The sequence below is a fragment of the Drosophila biarmipes genome, chromosome 2L, assembly GCF_025231255.1.
Source record: "Drosophila biarmipes strain raj3 chromosome 2L, RU_DBia_V1.1, whole genome shotgun sequence".
Classification (NCBI taxonomy): Eukaryota; Metazoa; Arthropoda; class Insecta; order Diptera; family Drosophilidae; genus Drosophila; species Drosophila biarmipes.
Window position 1 is genome coordinate 655,883 of NC_066612.1, and position 27,960 is coordinate 683,842.

At 45.7% G+C, this 27,960-nt stretch overlaps 4 protein-coding genes across 7 annotated transcripts; 2 read left to right on the forward strand and 2 right to left on the reverse strand.

Moving 5' to 3' along the window:
• Positions 1 to 34: 34 nt before the first annotated feature.
• Positions 35 to 1,187, forward strand: LOC108029297 (uncharacterized). Its single transcript, XM_017101500.3, has 3 exons — positions 35 to 235; positions 317 to 627; positions 682 to 1,187. The coding sequence occupies exons 1-3, from the start codon at positions 178 to 180 to the stop codon at positions 772 to 774; spliced, it is 462 nt and encodes a 153-aa protein (XP_016956989.1). The 5' UTR covers positions 35 to 177; the 3' UTR covers positions 775 to 1,187.
• Positions 1,165 to 2,699, reverse strand: LOC108029295 (uncharacterized). 3 transcript variants are annotated; one of them, XM_017101498.2, is made up of 4 exons: positions 2,617 to 2,699; positions 1,972 to 2,534; positions 1,539 to 1,877; positions 1,165 to 1,480 (listed from the first exon to the last, which is right to left on the reverse strand). In XM_017101498.2, exons 2-4 carry the CDS (start codon positions 2,122 to 2,124, stop codon positions 1,232 to 1,234), a joined length of 741 nt encoding a protein of 246 aa, XP_016956987.1. In that variant the 5' UTR covers positions 2,125 to 2,534; positions 2,617 to 2,699; the 3' UTR covers positions 1,165 to 1,231. The 3 variants fall into 3 exon arrangements, with proteins under 3 accessions (XP_016956987.1, XP_016956988.1, XP_016956986.1); XM_017101499.2 differs by having other exon boundaries at positions 1,545 to 1,877; positions 1,972 to 2,699; XM_017101497.2 differs by having other exon boundaries at positions 1,972 to 2,699.
• Positions 2,700 to 2,985: 286 nt separating this feature from the next.
• On the forward strand, positions 2,986 to 5,314 carry LOC108028961 (homeobox protein OTX1 B). The gene is made up of 3 exons (XM_017101000.3): positions 2,986 to 3,486; positions 3,832 to 4,097; positions 4,153 to 5,314. The coding sequence occupies exons 1-3, from the start codon at positions 3,446 to 3,448 to the stop codon at positions 4,902 to 4,904; spliced, it is 1,059 nt and encodes a 352-aa protein (XP_016956489.1). The 5' UTR covers positions 2,986 to 3,445; the 3' UTR covers positions 4,905 to 5,314.
• Positions 5,315 to 9,895: 4,581 nt separating this feature from the next.
• On the reverse strand, positions 9,896 to 20,406 carry LOC108028977 (homeobox protein goosecoid). Of its 2 annotated transcripts, XM_017101017.3 has the most exons (3): positions 19,553 to 20,406; positions 18,035 to 18,402; positions 9,896 to 10,715 (listed from the first exon to the last, which is right to left on the reverse strand). In XM_017101017.3, the coding sequence occupies exons 1-3, from the start codon at positions 20,181 to 20,183 to the stop codon at positions 10,434 to 10,436; spliced, it is 1,281 nt and encodes a 426-aa protein (XP_016956506.1). In that variant the 5' UTR covers positions 20,184 to 20,406; the 3' UTR covers positions 9,896 to 10,433. The 2 variants fall into 2 exon arrangements, with proteins under 2 accessions (XP_016956506.1, XP_050741478.1); XM_050885521.1 differs by lacking the exons at positions 9,896 to 10,715; positions 18,035 to 18,402 and adding an exon at positions 18,997 to 19,225 and having other exon boundaries at positions 19,553 to 20,268.
• Positions 20,407 to 27,960: the final 7,554 nt, after the last annotated feature.

Consider the following 27,960-nt stretch of genomic DNA (forward strand, 5'->3'; position numbering starts at 1 on the left):
CAGCACTACCCGGAGATCAGTGTTGCAAAGTTGCGCCATATAAGTGTTGTAAAACGCACACGCTCTTCTAATTGTTGTTTTTTGGGAGTGGTGGTTTTGGTTTTGTTTGTTAATTAAACGCGTTTATTTACCCTGCCTTAAGCTTATCTTCTATAAACAAACAAGGTTAAGGGTAGCATGAAATCCTGGGAGATAGCTCTGGTGGCAGTCGCCGCCATTTACTTGTGTTCGCAAGGTGAGTTTTGGAGCCCCGGAGCCCGACTTTGGGCCACACCTAGAAATGTTATTAAACATTTAATTAATCTCTTGTTCTCAGTGAACTTTGTGGCCGGACTGGAGTGCTATGTGTGCTCCAACCAGACGGGCAACACGGAGAAGTGCCTGAACACCATCAAGACCTGCGAGCCCTTCGAGAACGTCTGCGGCACGGAGATCCGCTGGGGATCCCAGCCGTACTTCTCGGAGGGAGCCCTGAAGCAGTACTACGTGTCCAAGAGGTGCATGACCAAGGAGCAGTGCCAGTCCAAGAGGAAGCGCTACATGCAGCTGTACTGCACCCACATCTGGTACGAGGACTGGGCGTGCAACGAGTGCTGCCAGGGAGATCGGTGCAACTACTTCGTGATTGTGGGTAGAAACGATATGCCATAGGTATCACCATCTAATCTAATCTTTCCACAGAGTGGAGCGCCTTCGCGGCCAGCTTTGGGGGTCGGCCTGACCCTGTCCATCACATTATTAGGCCTGGGATCTTGGCTCATTCCACGCTCTTAGCCTCGCAAGCTTTGACATCACACGCACATTCCGATTTTTGTGTTAATTTAACAGAACCGTCCATAAGCTAAGTAGTTTCCACCATCCATTTGTTAAGTAGATCGTCCAAGTGCCTTGACTCAACGCGGAGAATTGGAAAATAATTCCAATTAATACCCCGAACCTCTGGGAAGTTTACTTCCCTCTTCAGTAATTTACACTTTTAAATGTACCCTCTTATTCTTCATTGTTACGCACGAATCTCATTTTTCTGAGACATATCTTTTACATTGTTTCAAATAAGTTATCAACGAGGCAGCTCAAAATCTACTTTAAGAATGAAAAATGTGCCTATTTAAACTTTAATCTGTTCCGAATCGAATCTCCCCCTGCAATAAAGCAACTTTGACGTCTTTTTGGCGCTTTAATATGCAGATATTTCACGTTCACATATTGATAGTTATCCACATCCTTTCAATCACTTGGCGCAGAAGCAGCCGGCCGTTACGGTGACGGTTTTGAACTGCCACCGTAGGTCCATGTTCATCCAGGTGTAGGCTGGATCTGTCTGCCCTGCGCCCTGTGTGAGAACCTTCACCTTGTACTCCAGTGGCCGGCAGTTGGAGCCGTGGGAGCACTTGGCCCTATTCCGTCCGGAGCCCGATTCACAAACAGCGTTCATCAGGTAGCGCGGATAGTGCATGCTGCCCAGGTCGACCAGCTCGTTCTAGAGTATTAAGAAAAAGCTGTGAACATCCGTCGGTGCTTGTCGAATGCCAACAAACCGTAACTTTGCAATCGCAGCCTGCGGAGTGGACATCGTTGCGTTTGGTGGTCAGCAGGTCCTCGTAGAAATCGTTGTAGTACATGGGCGGCAGCTGGTGAGGCATCGCCATCGCAATCTCTGTGGGATGTGGTGTACTAGGACCGACTCCGAAAAGAGCACTAAGCATCTTGGAGGTACTGCGATCGGGCTGCTGCTCCTCCACATGCTGGTCCGGACACTGGGGCTCGCAGCTCCTGAGACCCAGAATCTCGTCGAAGCCTCCATCACTGGAGTACACACTGCCGTCTCCCCTATTTGTCAGGCTAAGCAGCACCAGCGCCGTCACGGAAATGGGCAACTTGGGGAGGAAAAGAGTTGTTTGTCCTCCGGTTACTTTAAGGTTTAGGTGCGGTATCCTTATTTTACTATCCAAGTATCCAGCTGGAACTTACCCACGGCATTTTGCTCGATCTGTGCCTGTCCAGCGCCGAACTCCTTTTGCGGCCCTGGCCAAGGAGTCCTCGCACTTTTATACCCATCCATCCAGCCAGGACAAAAGCCGCCTCTCGGATTACCTTTTGTGACAGAGATGAGAGCAGCAGCATCCATTACGGTTCGTCACCTGGACAGGATGTAACAATGGACTCGGCGGCTGACACCACAACAATGGCAAGCCACGCCGAGCTCAAGTGGCCCGGCTGATGGGGTTGAGTCCCTTGGCTATTTATACTTTTTGCCGCTTTCAATGGGGAAATGGCTTTAAGGCCTCAAGTGCCGGCGGAGGTGGGGAACTTTTGGGGCGGGAGCGGCCAAAGGAAGCCCACTGACCCAGACATGTGTACACTGTGCCCAGGCAAAGGGCAATCTGATCCCCTTCCCCCACCATCGATAGCGTTGACCAGGGTGGGTTTTTGGATTTTTGGGCTCCGAAACAGCTCCGAAAACTTTTGCTGTAGCATAATTTTCAGGGAGAGGATGGATTTCCGATTGGATTTTCATTGTCCGGAATTTCCCTCTGTCAAGGAAGTTGCTTTGCAGCGATTGGTATTAGCTAATATTCTAAAAATGTATTTACCATCTCCGTACTTCTAACTTACCAATGGTAAGAAGCTTCTTAGAGGGGTTTAAAATAATAGATAAGATCCTATAGCCACATCCTCTGAAGCCACCATGAACTGCGCTCCTGCCGCCTTAAACTATGAGCTCACTGTGTCTCCCATTTTGGCCCGCTTGGGTCAGGTGCAGCGCCTCTGGCATAACAAGCCCGGCTAGAACGACTGCCCAGAGACTAGACCGGGTCAGACCTTTATACACTGCACAGAGCCCGTAGTATAGACCTCTGATGGTAGGGAGCCCGCGAGTACAGTGGACTCTGGGCGACTTCTACGGCTTCCGTCGACGGGCAGCACGCACTGCCACTGTCCGCTGTGGAAATCCAAATCCTCCTCAGTCGAATTCGCGTCGTCGAGGCAAGAACAGTGCCGTGCCACAAGGTTTGACATGCACAGCCGGACAACTTGACATCGCAATCTACAGTCGAGTGTGAGGAGTCGGGAATCGGAAACGGAGTCGGAATCGGAGGAGATGCAGCTTCCCTTGGTGGCGGATTTGTGCTGAGCTGTGCAGCTGCTTCCTGCAGAGACTTCATCCGTTTTTTGTCGCCGTCGTTGTTGTTGTACAGTTTTTCCGCCGTGGTATTTGTCGAAGCGGAAAAGCGAAAAGAAGCAGCACCGCGAAGCCCTCGAAGTGTCGACGAAAATCGTTAAAAAATAGAAAAACACTCGGCGACTATGTCACGACGCGCTTGAAGACCCCCATCCGCTTCGAGGGAGATTTTGAGATTGAGCGAGATCGAAGTCTCGGCGGGCTCTCCATCGCCACCCACTCTGTTCATCCAAACCCACCCACTCCGAACTCAGGATTCGCATGGACAAAGGCACAATGAAGCGCAAGCAGAGGAGATACAGGTGGGGATTGGGTGATCTGGGTGATCAGATATGGTGTGAAAAACTAGGGATCGGAGTTATGACGAACGAAATCTATTTGTTTAACACTTTTAGCCAGTTAGTGGTCAATCGGTACTCCTGTGATAAGATGATATGTGTCCTAACAAATGATATTTATTACTAAATAAATATATTATATACCTAATATATAATGTATAAATATTATACATTTTATGAATACATATTTTTTTAAGATTAATGATTTTTACTTCATTGAACCATAATACGAGTGTGAATACTTGTAAGGACAATCTAGGCATATAGATTGATTTGTTGATATACCCAGTATTACAACTTTCGCCGCAGAACCACATTCAACACCCTGCAGCTGCAGGAGCTGGAGAGGGCGTTCCAGCGAACCCACTACCCAGACGTCTTCTTCCGGGAGGAGCTGGCCGTTCGGATTGACTTGACGGAGGCACGGGTGCAGGTGTGGTTCCAGAACAGGCGGGCCAAGTGGCGCAAGCAGGAGAAGATCGGAGGCCTGGGCGGGGAGTACAAGGAGGGGGCGCTGGATCTCGATGTGGCCTACGACGACAGTGCTGTGCTGGGCCAGCTGGACAGTGCGTTGGGTAGGAAACACAGAGGATTTCAAAGATAACTTGTAAAGAATTCCATACTTTCTAGGTGGTGGCGGAACGCTTTTGCCGGACACTCCACCGCAATCTTCGAACTCCCTGGATAACGAGCTCAAGGCTTCCTACGGCACAGGGGCCCTGTCGCCCTCCAGGCTATCGCCGAATATATTCCTCAACCTCAACATTGACCACCTGGGACTGGAGAGAGGCGGGAGTGGTCTCTCCATGGAGTGGACCACCTATCCTCCGCCTCAAACGCAAGCGGAGACACAGCCGCAGATGAACCCAGAGAATCACCTCCAGCAGCAGCACCCGCCACAACAGCTTCAAACCCATCCGAATCTCCACGAGAATTCGAATGCCCACCACCACCAGCAGCAGAATGCCCAGCATCATCCGGGTCTCGAGTTCGCCGCCTCCATGAACTTGGACATGACCGATGGCTCCTCCGCCTACGATGAGATGAAGTTCCTCAGCGTGGACGTGGACCAGTTCACGATCGACAGCTTCAAGGCGGACTGCATTCTCAGCATGGAGCAGTCCCAGATGCAGCCCTATGTGGGTCACTCCCAGCTGGTCGGCTCCTCCAATGAACTGTGTCTCGAGGGGATCGGCATGTCCGCGTTTGGCATGGAAGAGGGCGAGCCCAAGACGCCCCCCTCTCTTCTGGTGCTGGACAAGACGCTGCCCTCTTTGAGCATTGGAGTCGAGGGCATCGCTGACCTTGTGGAGCAACTGCATCATCACCAGCATGAGGGTGGTTCGGTGGGCGGGGGTGTCATCACTAGCGACGTATTGTGAATCCAACTTAGGTGAATTCTCTGCTTAGTTAAAAGTAAACTTAATCCAATCGTAGCTTTAATTCAAAGTGCCCCATCTTGCAGGTGGAAATGTTAATGGAAAGAGGGGGAACGGAGTGTGAAGCCCGTTCTAGTTCTATTCTTGTTTCTAGTCAATGTTAAAGCCAAAGTTCAAGACCAAACGAGGTCGCCACACTTTACTTCAAATAATTCGATACATTACTCAACAAAATCTAAATTATAAAACATAGATTTTCCTACAGATTGCCTTGGTCCTTGAACATTCACTAGACTAATGTAACTTAAAAATTCTTGATATGTCTCTAGAGTGGAGTAATTGAAAAATTCCAGCCATGAAAGTGTTGTTTATAATAAGAGAATCTGTAAATTAAAGATTAAATATTTATAACATTTGAAGACTACCATTTTTGATTAGGATTATTTGGCGCAGTGTCGATTTCGAAAACGGAGAGGAGTGTAATCATTCCAGGCGAGACGAAACGGGTCCTTAACTACGAGTACGGCTACCATTTTTGGCCAGGTTCTGTTCTGGCTTTTATGGATTCCGCATGTGTGTGCCCAACAATGGAATCCAGTCCCCCTACGCTCCTGCCACGCCCTGCCTCCTGCACACGCCTTATTTGTGGCTCGGATTAGAGGCAAACTAATTGTGCGATTTGAATGGATTTCGGGTTTCAGTTCTGTTTGTTCGGCAATAACATTTGCTTTTTAACAATTGCTGAAGGGCCCCTGCTCCTCCACCTCGCACCGCCCTCTGGCTGGCTGAAATTTCCATTTACTCTTATTAGCGTGGACTCCTGCGGAACCTGATCCTAAGCAGTCTTAGCGAAGGACTCCTACACTCCATTTAAAAGCCGCCCCGGCTTAACGAAAAGCTCTCGGCAGATGAGGGCTTAATGAGGGCGGACATCAGAGGAGTGAAGTGCGATTTAAATTAAGAGATACCAGATATAAACAACCGAGACACGAAACGTGGGCAATGAGAAGTGGGCTTACAGCTATAGTTTTATATAATAATTTTAAAATTATTGATAGTAAAAACTATTTCCTATTATCATCATAAAGAAAATAAGAAAAAAAGAATCCATTGTTAAACTTTTCAGATTATAATGTACTTTTGTGAGTATATTAAGAGTTATAGGTCCTTCACCTTTATATACTTTTGATATTTTTTATTTGAGAACACCCTGTGTATATAATTTTTAAATAAAAGTTCTTATAATTTATAACGAACGGCACTGATCACGTGAGGGGGCTTGGCTTGATTAAGGCTCTTCCGGTGGGGCCTGCAAAGCTTGCCGGACTTAAGACAAAGCTTTTAAGGGAGTGGACCGGCAAAAGGCCCCACAGAGGCAGGATTCGGCGCTGGGGGCACCCGGCTCAGCTGGCTTAACACCTTGGCAAGCTCCTTGTGGATTTTGCGAGGCCAAGGGCCACCTAGAGCCACCCCTCAGCCTCACCCACGGCCCACCCTCCCCTCTCGGCTGCCATTTTGCAGCTGACAATGACGGGGACAATAAGCTAATTGAGGCTGAGGTGGATGTCGCAGCGGCGGACAGGCCGCAGACCCAAAAAACCCAACGGCACACGCTCGGATGGCCAAAAAAGTTCATTATCCCGGTCGAGGGTTGGCATGGCGGATGGCGAATGGCCCTTGGATGCCGATGCCGACGAGGATGAGGATGCGGCCGGTTGCCATTGGATAATCTTCTGTTATGAGGCGCGCAACGATGCGCTGCGAAATTCGGTTGGCTTTTTCGGAAAGTGATTGAGGATTTACTGAGGGAAAGTCTCAGAGATTGAAAATGTTAAAAACAGTTTTGGAACTATTAAAGACAATGGGAAAAATCATTTTTGTAGGTTTAATTGCAAACTATTCTCATTTTCCAACCCCCCTGGAGTCGTTTTTTCTGTCTAGCCTTCAACCTCCCTCTGCCATCTTTTCGCCTGTACGGCACATTTAAAATTAATCGAAAATCTTTTCTTCGGTATTATTTCGAGCACTCGCGTCCCGGGGCTGTGTGCACAAGGACCACAAACTTTAATCGATAGTCAAATAAGCGTCGGTCCTTCGAGGAGCGACTCGCAAGGAAAGAGGGCTGCGAGGAAGGCAGGGGACTCGGTACCAGCCATGTGTGTTGTACACGTAAGGCATCCTGCGAGAGAGAGCTGAGAGCTGCTCCTTGCTCGGCTTTTGTGCTGTAATTTCTCTAACGTTTGTTTATATTTTATATCGAATGCGCCCCGGGCCGCATAAACGCAATAATCGCACATTTTATGGATTAAACTCACCTGCTTGGCCTGCTAATCTACAGGAGGATTCCTGCCAGGAGCTATGACGTGGGTCAGCTGCTGGAGCGGTCTGGTTTGCGGTGAGAACAATCAGCTCGAGATGCTTTGATATCCTCGAAATGGATTTCGAGAACCCTTAAGAAATATCTGTATCATCTCAAATATTTGGGTCTGCTTGTAGTTATTTATTTCAGTTATTTCTTAAAATTCAAATAGATTGTAATTATTAATATGAAAAGTGATGCATTTAATTATGAAAACCTTCTGGCTGTGCGTCAAGAGGATTTAAATTGTCTACTTTTTCTGATGCAAATATCCCAAAAGTATATTACTGGCGGTTCCTATCCCAGCATCGTGGCAGCGGAATCGGCCTTAATCCTTCCCCGGAGCAGTGCTCCAATGCTCCGCTATAATTCCTCGGCCCGGCCAATCCGTTCCCAATTAGCCACTGGAATTGGACCCCGACACCATGAATCCTGAACCTCTCAGCCGGCAAATGAGTTATTCATTATGCATATGCATTCGATTTGCAGCCGCCTCCTTCCCGTCCAACTACCAGGGCAATATTAAATAATGAAATATTAAAATCGAATGCGACTGAAATGACTTTTGCCCCCTTTTCCCTCGGATCTCGGAGAGGTGTTCATGTGAATAAATTGCAATTAACAATATTTTTATTTCAACAAACGAAATGTCGACCTCCCCCTTTGTGGGAATAAATAAGAAAAAAGTTGCGGGATGGCGAACCCATTTAATTAAAGGCAAATTTAATGGGTAAATATTTCATATGCTGCATATACACAAAGCGGGGGTCAGGAAAACTGTCGAAAAAAATTATATAAAAAGTGTGTATATATTTTAATATCCTGCTACAGTGCGTCTCACAAAAATAAATTTAAATACCTAAATATTAGGAGCTTAGTAATTATCTGAACCTATCTGCTTACCTGATCGATAAAAAATCTTGAAACTAATTATGTGATTGAGGCTATCACAATGTAATGACAAGCGCGGATATAGACAAGAAAGGGAAAAATCTAATTTATCTAATAATCCTTAAGATAGAAATCTGAAATCGCCGAATTGCTTAAATAATAAGCGATAAGCCACAATCTGTAACGGGGAATAGGTAGAATTATATACATTGTTCAGGGCTTATTAGCCAATCGGAACATATTTTTTCGAAACGCTGCTTGCCTAAAGCTTAAAAAGTACACATTTTATTTTAAAATACGAAAAAACCTTCTGGTCTGTGCGAGTAAATAGCAGCGAATCGGAGGGCAGGGTGGGGAATTTGGGCCTGGGTGTATATTAAATTTCGTGTTGATACAGAACAGGAACGGAAAAAATTATGCGAAGCGTGCACTAGAAAAACAAAAGAAACACGAGAACGGTTCGGGTCGGGGGAGTGAAAAAAGAAATCAGAAAAATTAATAGAGTGCAAATATTTGTAGATTTTTACACGAACTATTAACGGGCGGCAAACAGGACCCGACGCAAAAACCAGAAGCCAGGATCCCGGCCTGGAGATGGCGGGTAACTCGAGATCGTATCACTTGGGATGGCATATGGGTCTGTGGGCCTATGCAAATAAGAGCCAGGGAATGACTGGCACAAAATGGCGGCCCAGGAGCAGAGGACCAAATAAAAGAGAGCGGGCCAAGTCAGGTCAAGATAGAATAAATTTGAATTTGAATTTTGGCCATCGATTCGAGTCGTCGGAGTCTCTCACCTGAGTGGACCCGAACGTGCTGCTCCGGCTCTGCCAAAGGAAAATAACAAGATGGAAACTTTGCCAAAGAGAAAAACACAAAAACGGGGGAGAAAAACAAGCTGAAAGGACACTGTACAGCCCAAAACGAGACAAATTGTCAGTCGAAATTCGGGTGACAGAAGCAGAGAGAGCAGGAAGTGGGGCAGGAAGTGGGGTGAACATGTTTCACTTCTCAAAAACAAAATGGTTTTAAAATTATGATGTGAAATATTAGCTGTGACACTATAACACACTAATTTCGGCTGGGCCTAAGGATTCCCAAAAGGAAAAAGATTCAATCTAATATTTTCCGAACTTACTTTGATATCTCTTTGTCGTCCTGTCTATACGTAAAATGTATACACCATTTTCTCCCTGTGCAGGGGATGATTGGAGTGGCCTGCCCATCTTGCTTTGGCACGTCCCCCGATTCGCAATGCAAGAATGAAAATGGCCAACAAATGTTGGCAGAGGACATGCAGATACATCTGCCGCAGAGCGGAGAAGATGCAGATGGATATACATTTTCGTGCCCCATCCTCATTCCCGTTCAGATCCTTTGTGCGGTCCGTGTCTGTGTGCGCATTGATTGGAGGCGAAGCCATCAAAGTGTCCATCGAAGCTGCTAACAGGCTGACCGCTGCCGGCCCACATTCCGCCCAGTGTTCCCCCGTTTCCCTGCCCGTTTCCGGTTATCCCTGGATCTCCAGCTCCTGTTACCTGGAGTGGCAGGTGTGAAAGCTTCTCGCCGGGTCTTCCCACTTATCATCGAAAGTTTCCCACCCATCCAGAGTTAAACAACTTTTCTTGGCATTTTGTTTTGACTTTTGGCGAGTTTTCGTTTTATTTTCGGTTTTCAATAAGTTAGTTTTAACATTAGAAGTAATCGTTGGAGGAATGACACTTATCTTTCGTCTAGTATGGTATGTGTTTATCTTAATTATCAATACTCTTTAGGGAGACTTGTGTACTAGATGCAATAAACTTTGGACTTGGACACGGGACACGAAACAATTACCACAAAATGCACTCACACTTGGTTTGATACAACACATTCGCGCAGATACATCTTTACATGCGATTAGGTGACTGTACAGATTTTACTAAATATACTTAGGATACTTTTCTAGTTCTTCTGGCGGCTCCTCTCCTCCCCTCTCCACTTACAACTCAGTAACAAAAAATGCTTAAAAACGGGTCTGTCTATTTACAAAACAAAACTTATGAGCTAGGGGCCGGTATCGCAAAGTCAATTTGCTCTTTGAACTATTTAATTTAAGTACTCAGTCGCATAAACAGTTTAATAAATAAATACATTTGCTTTTAAGTTTACCATTCAAATAATAGAAAATAACCACGTATTTTGTATTTTAAATGACTTATAAATCCCCACGTGATCGAATGGCCCTAGCAGTATTCCTAAAACTTATGTCTATCTTCCATATGTACACCCAGCGTGCCTTCCTAGGCCACTTCCAGATCGGAGGACTCGTCGGCATCGCTGTACCCGTTCGGATCGCTCTTGATGTGCACTAGTTGCGCGGAGTAGTGATCGGATCCGGGGCATTTGACGGACACGGGACCGTTTCCGGTGGTGCTGGCGCTGCCGCCTCCGCCGTTGGTGCTGTTGCTTCCGGCGGTGCCGTTGGTGGTGCTGCCGCACTGCTCCTCCTGCAGTTTCCGCAGCCGCTCCTGCTCCTCGCGCTTTTGCTTGCGCCACTTGGCCCGACGGTTCTTGAACCACACCTGGAAAAAAAGAGGAAAGACAGTCGTTAGTATGGGAAAATATAAGTATTGTTCTGTATGATTTAATTTAAAAACTAATCTAATCTAAAACCATGGGTTTTAAAATCAAGCATAGAAGTGTCCAAAAGTATGCAGCACCATAAGTTGAAACTAGTCCCCACAAACGGAATCACTTTTAGTGACCTTAAAATTTAATCTAAAATTTTAAGTTGTTCAATTCTATTTTGGCGGTATTTACTGTGCTCCCCTGCTAAGGATAATAATTCAGGTGGTAGGTGGCTGGGTGGCTGCCTAGGTTACTTTTGAGCGCGGGGCTTCAAAAACACTTTCATCCGTTTTGCTCGGAAATTCGCTATTCTGATTGGGATTTCTGCTCATAAATATTTTAAGTAATTTTTTCAACCCACTCCCCTTCTTTGCCTTTCCAGGGCTTCTTTTTCTCAATCTTGGCGGTTATCTTCTGGCCCGTTGCCAGGGACTGCAACCCCCAATCACACCCACTTTTCTTCTTTTTCTGGGTTTAATGAGATGACTTATTGTAATTGTAATTAATTGAGAATTCAGAAAGGGTGGCTGAAAGGAAAAGAGAACGAAACTGGCGGAAAAAACGGCCTTAAAGGGTAGCAAGGTTTGGGATTGGTAGGGGAAAAGTCTGTTTCATGATGTGCCATTCTTATAAATGACACGGAAAAAAAAAATAAATGTGGGAAAATTATAAATTACATGTAAAATATGCAAGATAAGTAACGTGTTCTATTTCTGTGAGGGCTTACCCTTTTTTCTTTTAAATTAGGCTTTGGCCACGCCCTCTGCGCCTGTCCTTTATACCCCACCCTCAACCCCTTTCCGTCTGCATCTCCACCCTCCGCTACTTAGTTAATTAAAACAAAAGGCGGCTGTGAATTAGGGGTTAAACATCATCAGGAGGTTACCTCTCCGCCCGGCGGAAGGGGAAGATGTGGTGCTGAAGAGGAAAGGAATCCCTTATGTAATCACCCTCGTGGGCAGTGAACCCATCTGTCTTGTCATTAGCCCCCAAAGCTACCCCCAAAACCCATTCTCCTTCGGAGGGCGGAGTCTCTTCTCTCTTTCTCTGCGTTCTCCCGGCGATTCTCCCTGCGATTCTCTATTTGCCCAATCCAATCCGAGTGCAATGGTGAATTTGCAACCCCTATATGTTTATTTGTCCGACTGTTTGTTGATTATTTGCTGAATAAATACTGGGGAAAACTCGCCAGCCAGAGAAAGTTTAATTAGAACAATTAGGCAGCGGTGGAAAAGTTGATTTTCCACAATGTTATCATTCGAGGAAAAAGTTGAGTTTTCTCTGGGGTTCGGGAAATGTTTATGCAGCAAATCGACTGAATTTGTTGGAATAACAGAGGAAGCGGCAGTGGAAAACGGGGAAAGCCGAGGGAAATGCGCTAAACTTGTAAGCAAAACGATATGTCTGCAGCTCGGGAATTCATATTCGAGCTTATTTAATTTTGCGTTAAATTTGAGCATATTTTTTCAGCAGTTTTCCGCTACTCATTTGCTTAGGATTTAATTTTTGAGTTTCGCCTTGGCAACCTTTGAACTCTCGCCGGTTGGCAACGCGTTTGACATCCTCGCTAAGTGTCAGTCTAATTTTCCATTTATTTTTCGCTTTCCACTCGGCCTAATTAGATTTTTGACAACTCCCCCGCTTTTCGCAAACATATTGCATATTTATTTTCATAATTTTCATAATTTTATGAGCTTAAGTTATTAAAACAACAAACGCGTCGCGTTTTTCAAAATTCGGAGCCATGAATATGTGAATTACTCAGCTTAATTATGTCAACACACAAACTAAAACGATAATTACCTATGCAACAGTTTTAATCCACAAATTCTAAAACGAAAAAAAAAATCGCAACTTTGCTGCCAGCGGTTTTTACCGCCTGATTGGGTTTTTTCGCCATTTGCGGGTTATTAAAGTTTCATATTTTAATTAAATGTTAGCCAGCGAACCGTATTGAACCCTAATCCGGCGGAACTGCGAACTCCGGAGTTTGAGAGGCGCGTGTGTGCGCCGGAAAAAAACGCGCTCGCTCTGCTAATCCCGTAATTTTTACGGCCAACAGAGTTTTCCGTTTTGGGGAAACCCAAGCCCCTTGACCACCTTCCCCTCCCCGCCACGCGTTTAAAATCTGACTAACGCACAACAATTTGGCCATAACCGCGGGCGCCTTTTTTGCCGCTTTCGCTGGCTGGCACGCTCGCAAAAATCGCAGTGGAAAATTGGGGAAATTAAATAAACAAAGGCGCAAAAAGTGGCTGCTCAGGGGATCGGGGATCTGTGCGGAGGGCGATTTCCCATGTTGATTGATGGCTTCGACAACATGCCAACAAAATGGCGAAAGTGCAGCGGTCCACTGGGAAAAAATGTATACGACTCGGGAACTCCTTGGTAAAACTTAATGGATTGAAAAGCTAGTCTCAAATTCAATAAAAAATATTTTGTCATAGAACATCTAAAGATGAATTTGTATTTCAGTTGTAAACTAATGTAAACTTTATGATAAAGATTATAGAAGTATTGCTGATTTAACTAATCTAAAATGTACTCAAAACCCTTATATTAAGATGACTGCACGTGCCTTTAAGTCATGGGTTTTCAAGAGTAAGGCCTATTCAAGAACTGACTTATGCTTACCCTTGTTCTTTCAGTGTAAAAGCGAGGCTGATGCATTTTTTCGTGGCAGGAAGCGCCGAACTTGACATGCATTGGCTCGCGCCTTGGAGTCGAGAGATCTGCGGAACCACTGGCCACTGCAAATATTGCCACAGATTTTTCATCCAAAAGCGCATAAATCGCTGATACCGCAGGAAAACCGAGGGGCGTGGAAGGACCGGGGGGCGAAAGGCCGGAGAGCGGCACACATTCGAAAACGTGCATGAAATCCATTGAACAAACACACCCACGGCAGTTGATTTTTAATTAACTACAAAAGCGCTTTACGCCCCCCTCGCCTCCCCCTTTTCCCCCTGGGAAATTGGGAAATTCAGTGGGCGGGCCGTTTTGGCAGACTGGCCGTCATGATGTGTGTGTTATTTTTGGGTTTTTTGACCAGTCTGCTGACTGCGTGGCTGGATTACCATGAAATGTTTCCGAAAATGCAGCACATAGTTGCACTGCTATGATAACTTTGCGCTTCGATAATCGCTGCACCTGCTCTCTCGAATTTTGCCTTCTAATTTTTCCGTGTTTTTCCAGGACCGGAAAATTGTGTCCCCGTCAAAAGCCAAAAAACATTGGAAACGCCAGGCTCCCAAAAAACAAAAGGGAGAAATCACATTTCAGCTGGCTCTAGGAGGGGTTAAATAAAAATGTGGAGAAAGGGGTTAAGATGAGGGGGAAACGGGTAGAAAATGGGCGGCAACGGTTGTGGGGCGGTGGAAAACACAAAATGGCGGCTGCCTTTTCGCCAGTCGCTCTAATTAGTGAAAATTGGCAACACAAGTCGGTCGGAAACTTCGTCGCCAAACTGGGTGGAGCTCCCCGTTTCCCAATTTCCCTTTTTTGGAAAATGGTTGACGCTGTTGCCGTCGTGTTGTTGGATTAAAATCGCGCACCCGTGAAAATTGCTCGTTACGCACATACCCATCCTCTTTTTTGAGTGTGTGCGGGGGTTTAACAAGTGCGTGCCACTAATTAAAGAGCTAGGCCAGGTAACTATCCCTTTTAAAAGTATCTTATATAGGATCGGAACTTGAGAGATTCTGGCTGTTGGAAAAGTATCTGCTAATAAAAAAGTCTTCTCAAAATGCGGATTATAAAAAACGGGAATTTTTCTTTAGAGTTCCAGAAACCAGGCGCAAAGTCGATGTTCATATCATTCAGCACTTAGACCCGTCGGAAACCCATCAAAATTAATGAATTTTTACCCTCAAAAAGTCATTCAAATTGTATTTTTTATTAACTTTCTTGCCCAGCTAATCGCCGACACGGACGACCTTTTAAAAGCTTAGTGAGGAGTGCACCTGTCCTCCCACCTCCCAGCTTTTCCACCACCCACTGCGTTTTTTGTGTAAATTTATGCAGCTTCGAGGGCAATTCTCTCCCCCAGCGATAATATTTGTCTATGGTTACACGCTTCGACAGCCAAAACTGTAAAGCAAACATGGGAAAAGCGTCTGTCCCCGTCGGAAGAGGAAAAGTCCTTTTCCCCCTTCCATTTTCCAGCGCTCGAGGCCATAAACGCACTTTGCTGCCCGAGAATTCTCCGGGGGATAACTGAGAATTCGCATCCTCGAAACTCAAGTGTTTGAATAATGGAAAATTATGAAAAATTATAACAACAGCATTTACCGGGAAGTAAGGGGTGTGAGATTTGTGGGTTGTTGAGTGGCTCACCCAGTGGGTGGTGGGTGGTGGGTTGTGGGATGTGGGTGGTTCGTGACCTCGGGTAAAATTAACGGAAATCTGCTGATTCCAGCTCATTGCCGTTTTTAATTCAATTTTGAGGCTAAGCAAACATCGGGGAGGAGGTGTGTTTATTGTGTCTAAGGAGAGACAACAACAATAATAATAATGCAGAAGCAATATTTTAGTTAATTGCCAACGCAGGTGGCCCAGCGTAGAACCCCTTTTCAAGTCGAGACCTCTCAATTGTGCAACTTCAAAGCGGCAACGCTTGAGATATATGGGATGATCCTTGAAGGAAAGGCATGCCATACAGTATCAGCAGGGTGACAAGCCCTTTTCAAGTCCTGGCCAAAACAAAACGACAAAGCAGGGGAAAACAGCAGACACAACCGAGATCAGTCCACAATGGAGTGATGAGGACCGATGATGAGTGGGCACATTCTTCTCCGTTCTCCACGTCCACTCTCTCCATTGGTCTGAGAAGGGGTAACATCAATATTTGTGGAGTTGAGCGATCGAAGGGAGGGAGGAGCACAAATTATGCCAAGCTGATGATTACTAATTTCTCGGCGACAACCGAAGACAAATATTTGAAATGCCCTCCAGGCATTCCTCCCATATATGCACGTATATCCCTCTCTATCTGGCCGATCGGAGAACCAAATCGCCTCGATCACTTGAGCTGCGGGATTAGGCGTATTTGACTTGCACGCACCACAGAAGGCAAGGCGAAAAAAGAGAGGCGGCGGACGGAGAACGAGTGTGTTTGCTCTACAGGTAGGGCTACTGTTTTACGATCCAATCCCATCCAAACCAATCCAATCCGATACGAAGCCACCCGACTCTCGAGTGTCTAAATAAAAATAATAATTGTAAATGATGAAGTCAAAATAAGCAGATCATTTAAATGCCGAACGAGGTTGGCTGGGAACTGAATAATTGCTGTGGTTCGTTAGGAGGTCTATGAGAACCGAGCAATCTGTGGAGATACGGCTGGCATTTTTGGTTTGCGGAGATCTTACCTATAACCTAGTCGGAATAGGTGTTTTGTTGTCGAATTTTCTGCAAGGGTTTCTTATTCATAATCTATATTTCTAAAACTTTTGGTATACAAGAAAATAATTATCAATCGGTTTTCGGACAGATCGCCCATTTTGTCTTTATTGGAGTTACTCTACCACTTTTTAGGATTACTGATCAAATGTGTTACTTACTGGATCCCCTATTGAACGGACTCTTCTCCGCCAGAGTAACCATTGTGTAGGCTCGAATTTGTTCAGTTTTTCCCTTCTGTTTTCTCTTTTGTTATTGCTGCTGTTTGTCTTAGGCAAGATTTTCAATAATTATTGCCACTTATGGTCCGACTGGGGTCTTAGAGCGCCTTCTCCGTCGCGGGGCTCGGGGGCTCGAGTGGCAACTCTCGGCATGCAAATATGCTAAACAGTAGCAGTCACAAAAGCAGAGGTTCCAAGTTGGAAGCCAGAGCTGAAGTTGATTATGCTGCTTAAGTCAATGACGAGCGATGACTGAGCACAAGATTTACCGGGGTCTTGGGGTTTGGGGCTTGGGGATTGGGGCCTGCTGCCGTCTCTTTCTTCATCCACTTTGCTTGTCAGAGACAAGTTTGAAGTCTCTTTTTGTGTGTTGTATGTTAATTAGTCGCCCCCATGAGCCAGCAGATTCGAGTCCCCTGATTTCCAATTAGTTGAGCAGTTGGGAAATCACTTCCGAGCTCGGCTTTTTCAATCCTACTGCAGAACGTGCAACCTGCTCTGTAATCCGCTTAGGATTCGAATGTTGGCCGCGGGTTAGATTTGTCGCCTAATCAAAAGCGGGCGTCAATTCGCCCGCGGGTTAAGTAACGCCACGCCTCTCATTATCCTAAATGGTTAGTAATGTTAATGTGTAAGTTGTCTTAAGCTGAAGGCCAAACATAAGCCCACACCCTCCGCCCCGCCGAGTGTCAACAAATGTCGCACTTGTCGGCCTTCCTGCGCCGCAAAAGGTGAGGGCGACTTGGGGTTGGATGGGTTAGATGGGTTAGATTAAACATTCGACCGGTTGACAAACACACATTGCCAGGGAAACGAAAACCAAGGGGTCCCGGCACCCGGAAAGCGTTGCTAATCCTTATCAAAGACGCGAGATAGCCACCCATCAATGTGAACAAATTAAATTGTCAACTCTTGTCGTCACTTTCTTCCTTGGTGACCTCTCAATTTGTTTGTTTGTTGTCGGGTTTCCTCGACACTAATGGACTTTGAATCACAATTGCCGATGTGCCGCTGCCGAAGGGATGGTTGTATTATCCCTCTGGTCGCCCGGGGTGGGACTTACAAGGGCGTCCCTGCATATTTACATTACCAATGATACGATTCAGGGACAACCACCGAGCAAATAACCATCGCCATCCGTTAAACATGCGGTTGTATCCCAAGTCCCATTACCCAAATTAAGTGAATCATTGGGATTGGCATTGTTTTGCTTTCGCCGGCGAGAAGCCCCGCAAAATGTACGCCGCTGACAACTAAATAAACAAGGAGAATTTCCCAGGGGGAGATGGCGATGCAGATGCGAGAGGTTCAGATTCAGATTCAGAACCAGATTCGGAATCTGATTCATTTTGGTTAAGTGGTGGAGAGCGGGGGCGTAGCACTCAATTGGTTTCACGCGGGGAATTAAAACGAGCGTGAAATTAGAGCCAAACAGAAGGAAAGGTTGTGGGTCATAGAGAAGGGCTTACTACGAGGGACGCAATGATTTTTGAGATTCTCGCACTCAAAAATGCTGTCAATATAAAGTATAATGAAATCACTGCCAGAGGTGCCCAAAAGTATGCAGTGAATCATATATTGTTGCATACTTTAAGACACCATTTAGGAGATTTTAAAACCCCCTCGGAATTTGAGATCTGGTCTCAACTCACCTCAACTCTTTCCTCCTTTAGATCCACTTTGAGGGCTAGCTGCTCCCTGAGCACCACATCTGGATAGTGGGTCTTGTCGAAGGTGGCTTCTAGTTGCTCCAGCTGCTCCTCCGTGAAGATGGTGCGATGGCGACGCTTCCTCTTCGGCGGCGGTCCATGGCCCAGGTGGCCCAGGTGGTGCTGCCCGTGGCCGTGGTGGTGGGCGCCCAGGTGTGGGTGGTGCGGATGGCCGTGGGGGTGGTGCGGGTGGTGCCCGTGACCCGCCAATCCGGCGGCTGCTCCACTCACATGCGCCTGCATCTGAGCAGCAGCCACATGTGCCACCGCAGCCGCGTGCATGTAGTTTGGATAGAAGTTGGGGTACGCCACTGTGTAGGGAAAACAAGAGGAAAATTCATTATTCCCTGGCTGTAATAACAGTCATATCATCATATAAGCCCTGCAAGAAGAAAGGGCGCAGGGAGGTGGAATTTTCCTGGGTAAATCCTTAAAAATGCGCATAACGAAGCGCGGAAAATAAAACGGCCGCCATGTTGGCCCTACAGCAGACGCAAAATAAGTAGCAGTGCAAAAATGAAAGTAGGGGCTGCCACATAAATTATTAAGGTTTTAAAAGTACCTAAAATGTGTTTAAAAGTATGCATTCATTGAGAATGTTGGGGGAATGTAGGGGAATCCGTTGAATTTATGTTCTTCAAAGATACAGTTGCCTTTCAGGTACAATTTTTTGTTATTTCATACCCCCTTGCGTTTTCCGTCTTTGTAGAAACATAAATACATATAAGTTATTTCGATACATTTTAAGTGGATATCCCAGAACTGAATCTATTATGTTGACCCCGATTGTTACGTATGTGAGGCTTCCATTTCCGTTTCCGGTTGCAGCAAGCTGGGGAAAAAAGTTGCGCCCAGGTTTTTAATATTCATGTCCTGCGGGGAGCCTTTGAATGAATTTAAGCGGGATTCTGCATAAATCTCCGCCGGAGATCCACGCTCGAATCAACACAAGACCCGAGCCCATCTTAAAGCCACCCCCAGACCCAGGTTTTCCCGGGCTTTCCAGCCGAATCTCAGACTTAGAGCCCAATGCAAATCCTCTCACCGCAAAATCGCAAGGGAAATGGAAGGCAAATGCGGAATCATCTTTCACGGATCATTGCCTAATTATGAATAATGCCATTCAGGATTCGCCTGGGAATGGAAGCGGTTCGGTTCAGTGGGTGAGGATGGGAGTGGGTGAATGGGTGATTGGGTGATTGCTGACTGCATGAGTGGTTTTCCTTAAGGTGGTTTTCATAGTAAAGTTCGATGGGAAGCCGCATAAAAATGTTTAAACAAGACATTTAAAAATATTGCTGGGGTATCAGTCAGCTTTAGGAAGTGTCGGATTCTAAACACTCTGACGATTACTTGATGCAATCGTCAGAGTGTTTAGAATCTATAGTTAGATTCGAAATTGAAATCTTAATATAAGAACGATGGAAGTTACCCATATTTTATTTATATCTTATTTCTTACCTAGGAAGTCCGAGGGAGAGGCGGCAAAACCGCTCGCCGCCGCTGCCGCCAGGTGACCCAGGTGCAGGCCAGGATGCTGCAGCATGGCAGGAACCCTCTGCGGTCGGATTGGGCTGGCGGCTGCGCTGGAGCTGGAGTTTGAGTTGGGCGAGGCGGGGGACTCGGCTCCGCTCCGCTTCAGGCCCAAGCTGATGCCATTGGAGGTCAGTCCATTCTGGTTGCCATTGCTGCCGATGTGGTTTCCCTGGCTGGCGGCAGACCCTCCGCCCTGTTGTCTGGAGCCCAGAATGCTGTCGATGGTGAAGAGGGATGCTGCGGCAGCTCCTCCGCGCCTGTCCTCCTCCAGAATGGTGACTCCCGACTGGCTGCCATCATCGGAGGAGGGCGTTTGGCTCTGGGACTGGGCATGCTGGGCGTGCTGCTGCTGGAGCACCGATTGGAGGCGCTGGCCCAGGTAGCCGCATTGCTGGGAGTTCAGGAGCATGGCGGTGGTTAGGTGGTAGGCGGCCGAGTTGCCCGGCGACCTCGAGATCTGTCTGGGGGGCTGCTGCTGCTCGCCGAGATCGCTGGGCGATCTCTTGAGCGTGTAACCCGCCGGCGGGGAATTGGTCTCGACCATCTGGGCCAACATGGAGCCTGCAGGCGGGGGTGTGGGCGGCGGGGAGGGACTGGGCGTGCTCACAACGGTGATCTTGAACTTGGCCTTCGCCGAGGGCGGAATGTCGGGCGTGGTGCTGGGAGTGGTGGTGGTGGCTCCACCGCCTCCTCCAGGGGTCCACAGTGAGGAGAGAATTTTGAAGGAGTCTTTGTAACTTTCAAGCAGGAAACGCTTTCCCTCACTTTTTTTATTGCACAAAAAAGTTTATATGACTTTTAGAATCTAGGGAAATCTACTAAGTTTTTTTGGGAGTCTACTGGGCTTTTCCCTCACTGACTTGCACAAACCGTGGTAAAACGCTAATTAAGTTGAAATCCACTAATCCGCACTTGGAACACGCACTAAAATCGCGTCGTGATTGTGTTTTTCCACAGGTTCTTCAGCCACCGGGAAACCCTTCTTGTCCGCTCGAGCTGCGAAACTGTTGTGAGAGCGTGCCGCCCGACAAGTTGTCGATTGAGTAGTCGTCAGGCCAGTTCCTCTACGGATACAGATGCAGACGCTCAGATACAGATACACTCTCTCGCAAAGCGGACATTTTTGCGGTTCAGCCAATGAAATCGGGGTGAAACCACGCCCTCGCTGCTTCCATATTGTTTGGTAGTGCTCTCTGGCGTTGGACCTCTCTCTCTCTATGAACCTCCCTCCCTTTCTTTCTATCGCTCTACAGCTCTTCCTCTCGCTCCTGCTGGTGGCTAGGTGGTTGAAGGTGTCGGTGTCCCCATCTTCCAGTTCTCCAGCTCTAAGGTTGCCAGGAGGTCTTGGATAAAGATGGCGCTACGCAGATAATGCCCCCTGCACAAAACCCCACCTTTCGCCCCAATTCTTCTATACCTTGACGTATTTTTTCCGCTCTCTACTTGCTTTCTTTGGGCCACTGACAGTTATTTATACAGATAAAGTCATCACTGACAGACCCCGCGGCCCCCAGCAGAAAGAGATAGCTGCCGAGGGTGCGAAAGAGAGGGGACGATGGTGCGCAAGAGACGGCTGTGCAGCAGCGCTCTCTCTCTTTCCCCAGAGTAAGTAGTGGGTAGTGTGGGGCAGCATAAAAATGTTGATGAAAATTACGGGTGGCAAAAAGCCTGACGCTCTCTTTCCGCTTTTGGGGATTCGGATTCTCCGCTGCCTCTGCCGACGCTGTGTCTTAAGAAGATAATGACTAAATTAATGCTTTTATGTTTCTGGCAACACATAAACATCATTATGCGCTCAATCCGCCCACGGAGATGCGCTTCCTTCTCCATCTCCAGCTCTCCTTATCCTGGAGGTTAGGGGCTATATACGGAAGGATTCACTGAAGAACAGGGGCGGTCTATATACGCGGAGCACTCTTCCAATAATCTACACCACTTTGGCGACCGTCATCGCTATTGTTCCACATCGTATGTGCATACGAAAATATTTTAATCTAAAGTTTCCACATCAAACATGCCCAAGTGCAAAATCCCCAATGGCCCCGGGGGTTGAACTCTGCCCTGCCCCCTCTCAAATGCAGGAAAACAAAAGCTAAGCTACGACTAATGATAAATGCAACTCTGGCAGGCCACACACCCACACAAACTCGAATGGAAAGCCAGCCAGGAAAAGCGAATGAAGCGAAAAGTCCTTACAATGTCACCTGTGTGGGTGCAAGGTGGGAATCACTTGGAAAAATTGTATGCAAGGTATAGAAGTCTTTAAACGTATCGTGAAAAAGTAGACTACTACCTTGTAAGGCTGGAGAACGGGACACATGGCATTATTCTCCAATATCTTTTTTACTTTAATTTTAAGTAACATATCTCTAAGTAACATGTTTGATATTAAGATAGATAATTAATAAAGTGTTGTAAGAACCCGACATACGAAAACCAGGAGTTTCTTTCTTTTAAGACTCATCAGCCACAGTAGAAGACTGTTCGAAATGCCATTGCCCGAGTTTGAGCCCGTTTCGCCAAGTGTAATTTGGGATCCTGAGAGGGAAGCTTACATAAATGCAGATATTTGAGTGTGTGCCGGGCATATGTGTTCAACTGATTACGGGGAGAGGAGAACAGGGAGCGGTCCTGTCACATGTTGCAAAAGGATGAAAGGATGACGGCTGATGACGTCGAATGTGGCCAAATGCTTTTAGAAATTATTGAATAATTAAGCAGGCCGAGGACCAAAGGACCAAAGGACCAGGACTCTTCCACTTCCTCCTGCCCTCCGCATCTCGGTGGATTCTCCAGCCCACTTCTCCCGGGGTTTCGCTATTTGCCTTTGCACTGAACTTCTTACATGGCCAAAAACTCCCGACGGGAAAACCGATGATGATGGTGGCGTAAAAATAGAGGAAAATTTGAGTTGGCAAAGGCAAGAGGAAGAGGGAGGGAAAGCTAAGCTCAAAAGTTGGACTGCACTTTTCCTATTATTTTTTCTGGTTTTTCCACAAAGAACTTTTTGATATTTTTTTCATTTTCCTCCCCAACTCTGACCTCTGGCCTGATTTTCCCGCACTCGCTGCGCACTTTTGTTTTAGTTCGCAGATTGAATTTTAAATACAAAATTAAATTAACTCGTCTAAGTATTGTATTTGGTTTGTGCCACTACCCCTTCGATTGGCTGTGCGGAAAAGTTCAATTGGCAGAGGACTAAGCAAACATTGTGGAATAAAAGGTTTTTCTACTTTTCCATTTGAGCGATGTGGGCGAAAAACGCGAGGGAAAATGTGGGGAAAAATCATCATCTTCCTCGAACTTTTTCTTGGCTCCCTCCGATGATGATGATTTTTATTTCGATTTTTTGTTGCCATTTCTCTTTCGACGCCCACGGCCACATTTTCCAGTTGTGCAAAATTAGAAAAGTTTTCCTCGCTCTCTCCTTCTATTGCTTTCCCTCTCTCCCTCTCTATGACTGTTTCCCAGGAGCGGAAAAACCGAAGCAAAAGCAGGAAAATGGGGGCGTGAGGGAGGTGGCCGTGTGCTTTGCGTATTTGTCTTGTTAAAAATTTAAGCGAATTTCCTCGAGAAGCCAAATCGAAATCAGCAGCAGAATCCGCACCAGAATCGGAATCAGATTCTTCGGATTCAGCAGCTAAATCTAAATCCCGTGCTGAGGATTTGCCATTGCGGCTGGCTCGCCTGCTGCCGACATTGATATGGTAATGAAGCCTCGACATCGGAATCGGGCTCTAATCCCCGCCAGCAGCAGCAACCCCCGGTTGTATATACGTCTCTATGTATGGCCACACCGGTTTCGCTCAGCAGTCAATTAAATGTTTAATCCAAATATCGTTTTATACGTCGCACAGTCGATCCGGTCGGGGGTTTTCAGGCTGATCTCAGCGGTACAGAGGAAAAAAAGTCTATGAATATCCATTAAAGAGGAAAATGATAACAACACAAGCTTCTCATTGGTTTTTAGCCATGGTCTTACAAAATATTAAGATCAATTTGGTACTCGCAGGCTTAGCTTATATTTAATTTAATTGTATGTTGTGAAATAGATATTGGGAAGAGGTATTTCTTTTGGTTTTAAATAAATTAAGTAACATATCATATTTAAGTAAAGAAAACTAAGATGTAATTGATTTATTTTCATAAACTTAAAAAATGTTACGACAAAACTAAATACACAGGATTGGAATATATTTAAAATACATCAAACGATGTAAAAAGGATATTCGAAACGGTACAACATTTCCTAATCATTCCTAAGCAATAGATATATATAATAAACATAACTATTAAAAAATAAAGTAAAATAGAAAGCCCCTTTAATATCAGCCTTCTCAGTGTAGCAAATGGAAGCAGTTCCTGGCGATGGCAGTCGCATCAAGGGATCAGTCAGCTCAGGGATCAGGGATAAGTTTAATCTTGCGATATGCGTAAGCGTGCAAATTGCATCGATTACGCTTGGCGAGAAGGAGAAAGAGACGGCCAGATCGGATCAGAAAGAGAGGGGTGGCTGCAGACAAAAGGTGCAATAAAACCGAAAATAGTTCGGGTGAATGGGATGCGATGGAGGGAATGATTCGGGCGTGAGGCAAACCCAAAATGGTCGACAAATGGATCACTGATCAAGCGGGAAGGAGAGGGGAGTTAGGGCTGAAAGAGACGGAGTGCAGGCCATCAGGAGCAGCTGCTTTTTTCCACATCCCAAGGATCTGTGTTTTGGGTTCGTATTTGCGTAAACAAGGCCACACTTTGGTCAGGGCTGTTTGATATTGGGCTATCTGAGCGATTCCGGGCTTGTTTGATTTGCTTCGGAAGATGTTCCTGGATAATGCCTCAATTCAGGGCTCCATGAATAGGGCAACATAATAAAACCAAGTGAGAAATCAATTGACAGATAACCTCCAAACAAATTTCGGTTTGAAGCCCCGGGGAATTCAGTTGTTCAGGGAGTCTGATGGATTAATTATTCGGGATTTAAATATTTATCCGGAAACAAATCAATCGAGTTTCAAACAGTTAATTGATTGATATATTTTAATTAAGTGTAATTGTGTGATGATAACGGCAAATAGATGCTTTAGATATTCATATATGACAAATTGTAGGTATGTTTTTCAGATACAAATGTTACATACATCCATCTTTCCTATCTTTCTTTTTCTTCTAATGGAATTGAACGTTCCCCTTTATCAGGGAAAAAAATTAGGTTCAAAACAACTCGCCCATCTCCTCTGCTCTTAGGCTGTCATAATTGTTCGTGTTGATTTGATGCGTAATTAAAAATTTAAATTATGTGACCGGAGGATATTTTGGGGGCGTGTGTGGGTGGATAAAACGTGGAAAAGGGGCGAGGACGGCCATCCAAATATTTGTCAAGTGGAAATGGCAGGGAAAACATCCTGAACGAGGAAGTTAAAAAGGGAGCCTTACAAAAGGCAATCCCATTTGCAAGAGCTTTTACTCTTTGCCGAAAATTACTTCAACTCAATTAATTAGCCGAGTTTTCTTTGCTTGGAAAGACCTTTCACCACTTTCTCACTGTTTTTGAGACCCTTCCAGCCTGCTGTTTGCCCTAACTCTTTCTGGGCAAATCTCGCAAATCAAAAAATGGTGCTGAGGTCGTCTCCATCTCATACTGCTGCCGATATTTCAGATGTTTCTGGTCCGACTCGACGTATCCGTCACCTCAGACAAAGCCAAACAAATTGGCAAACAAACAAGTCGCGAAAGAGAAATAGAATCAAACAAATGTAAGGATTGAAAAGGTGGTAAAGGGGAAGTGAAATATAGGCCCCAGGATTTGGAGGACACTGAAAGAACAATTTGAAAACTACGAAGAACCTGAGACAATAGAGCCAGGAACTACTACTTTATATATATATTATTTATAATAATTTCGGGATAATGATTATAGAACACATCAAAATTGAATGGTTAAAATTTACCGATACGCATAGAATGAAACTATGTAAAAATGCGTTAATATTGAATGGTAAAACTATCATAAATAGTAGGTTGCGTGTAACTATTTTATTGGCCAAATTAACAGTTCGATTGATTGGCCCCATTTCAAAATTGTACAGAATAGTTTAATTAAAATTCCTGATTAATTAAAAACCTGAAAATTAATTAAATTCGCTAATTTTTTATTAGGTGTTCCGTTCAGGATTTATTGGAAATTCTTTGTCCAGTGTAGGAGCAGCTCCTCTGAAGCCCCTTTTTGTCAGCGTGTGTGGCGTGTTTGTTTTTCTCCGTGTTGCCCGACCGTCGTCTTTGCTCGTCCCATTCCCTATTTCCATGTTATCCCCGTGTTCTCCGGGTATTTGCCATGTTGTCTCGAGTATAAAAAACTGGGCTAAACAAAACTGCTATCCAGAGGTCCTGTTCTGGGCTCCTAACGATTTCGCTGATCGTTTTCCCGGTCGCCTTTCAATTGACCGTTGCAAATCGCAACAAAGATCAGCCGGGATAAGCCCCGTTGTATGGCAAACAGAGAGGAGGAGGGGGCTTCCCCCTCCATTTTCCATTTTCCTGCTCATTTTTTGTTTCGCTTTCTGTCCCTTTCTCCATCACACGCCCCGCCGAAGAAAGAAAGAACTGCTTTCTCCGCCATACTGTTCTCATTGCGTCCGCCCTTTGTTTTTGCGGCGACTGGTGATGCGCATTTGATTGCTACGATCCTGGGATTTCGGTGTATCCCTCGATTCCCCCCGAACCTGTGTTATCCCTCTGTTCGTGCTTAAGTCCTTGGAAAATCGTTTTTTGCGCCTTTTCCATTTCCCGGCCGACTAATTGCGAGAGAAATCTGCTAAGACCTCCGCACCAGCACTGGACTGAGATTCAGATTGAGATTGAGATTGGGACTTAGGTTGATTTCAGCGGCAGCAGCAGGAGGACCGCTGCATCTGAATAAAAAGGGTGTGAAGTGGAGGACCACTTGAAAAATCTCGTTATCCTGTCAGCAGCAGGACTCCGTTGCTCCTTTGCTGGGAAAACTGCCAGTCATTTATGAGTATCGCCTGGGCTCGGAAAATGTGGGGGAGTAGCGGTGGATGCCAAGTGCTTCGGCAGCTGTCCTTTTGCCTGCAGCCGCATATCGCTTACAGTCCAAAAGCAGATGAATGAAGGCAGCCAGCATTTCCGATTCTGATTCCGATGCGGATTCTGTCACCCCCGTTCACTTGGAAAAACGGGTTTGAAAATTAACAACTTGCTAAAGTGAAAATATTATGTCCAAAATAATTATTTATCAAGATAAGCCAAATTTTTGAAGAACTTAAATCTAAAAAAACTTAAAGCAATATCTTATTTGGGATTAATTTATTTTAGTTTAGAGAAGTCAGGTCCTCAAAATAACTTTAGGTTCTTCTGTATCATTCTTATTTAGGCAGATAAAATCACTTTACTCAAATGTTAAAAAATGTTTTTACAAAATCAGGGAGGTGTACAACTTTTTCCATCGCTTGCATGTTTTTCCCCGAGTGCAAATGAATGAAAAGAGCAGCGGTTCTTTCATTTGTCCTTTTTCCTGGTTCTCCGCCTACGACAACACCATCCCAAGGAGAGACACAGTGGCAAGGAGCCGCAGAAGGATCAGGAGCAGGCACCCTTTTGTTGGGCTTAGCACTAGTCCCGGCAGCCTTTTCAGTTCCATCCTGCGAGAAAGCACAAAGCCCGAACCACTCAAACGCCTCGACGGGACTCAATTGTTTTCGCGATCAATTTGCAACTTAATTGAAATCCATTTAAAGTAATGAGAGTTACTAACTTGTCCTGCCCCGACCGGAATCCTTTCGCTACCCTCCGCGCTCCTTTGTTTTCGCTACCCTTTTCGGCGGCCGCAGGCTTTATGTTGAGCCCAGGCCCAAGAATTATAATCCCACGCACCACAGCAGTGACCGAGATGCAGATACCTGCGGAGACGTCCTCCCATCTTCCGATTGTTGCGATAGTCCTGATTGTCCTCTTGTCCTGTGGCCACAGATCTATTTGCGAGCCGTGCAAATGCAAATTGTCCCTAATGTAGCCCAAGTAAGTAGCAATCGCCCAGCTCCCCGCGGCGAGGATTCTTGTTGGGATTTTCGAGTGGCCGAATGAGAACTGGTTCCAAAATGGAAAACACCACATTATTCTTTATTAGCTCAACCAAATAATAAAAATGGCTTTGGCTGAGATGGGAGGATCACTTAAACAAAGTTCCGAAAACATCTTGCATATAAAAAAATTGGTTAGTATATTTATAATAACTATAATTATAAATACTATTATATATTGACCAACTGAAGCATTATAAAAATATCTTCTTCCAAAAGTTTTAAAAGTAGTTTTTG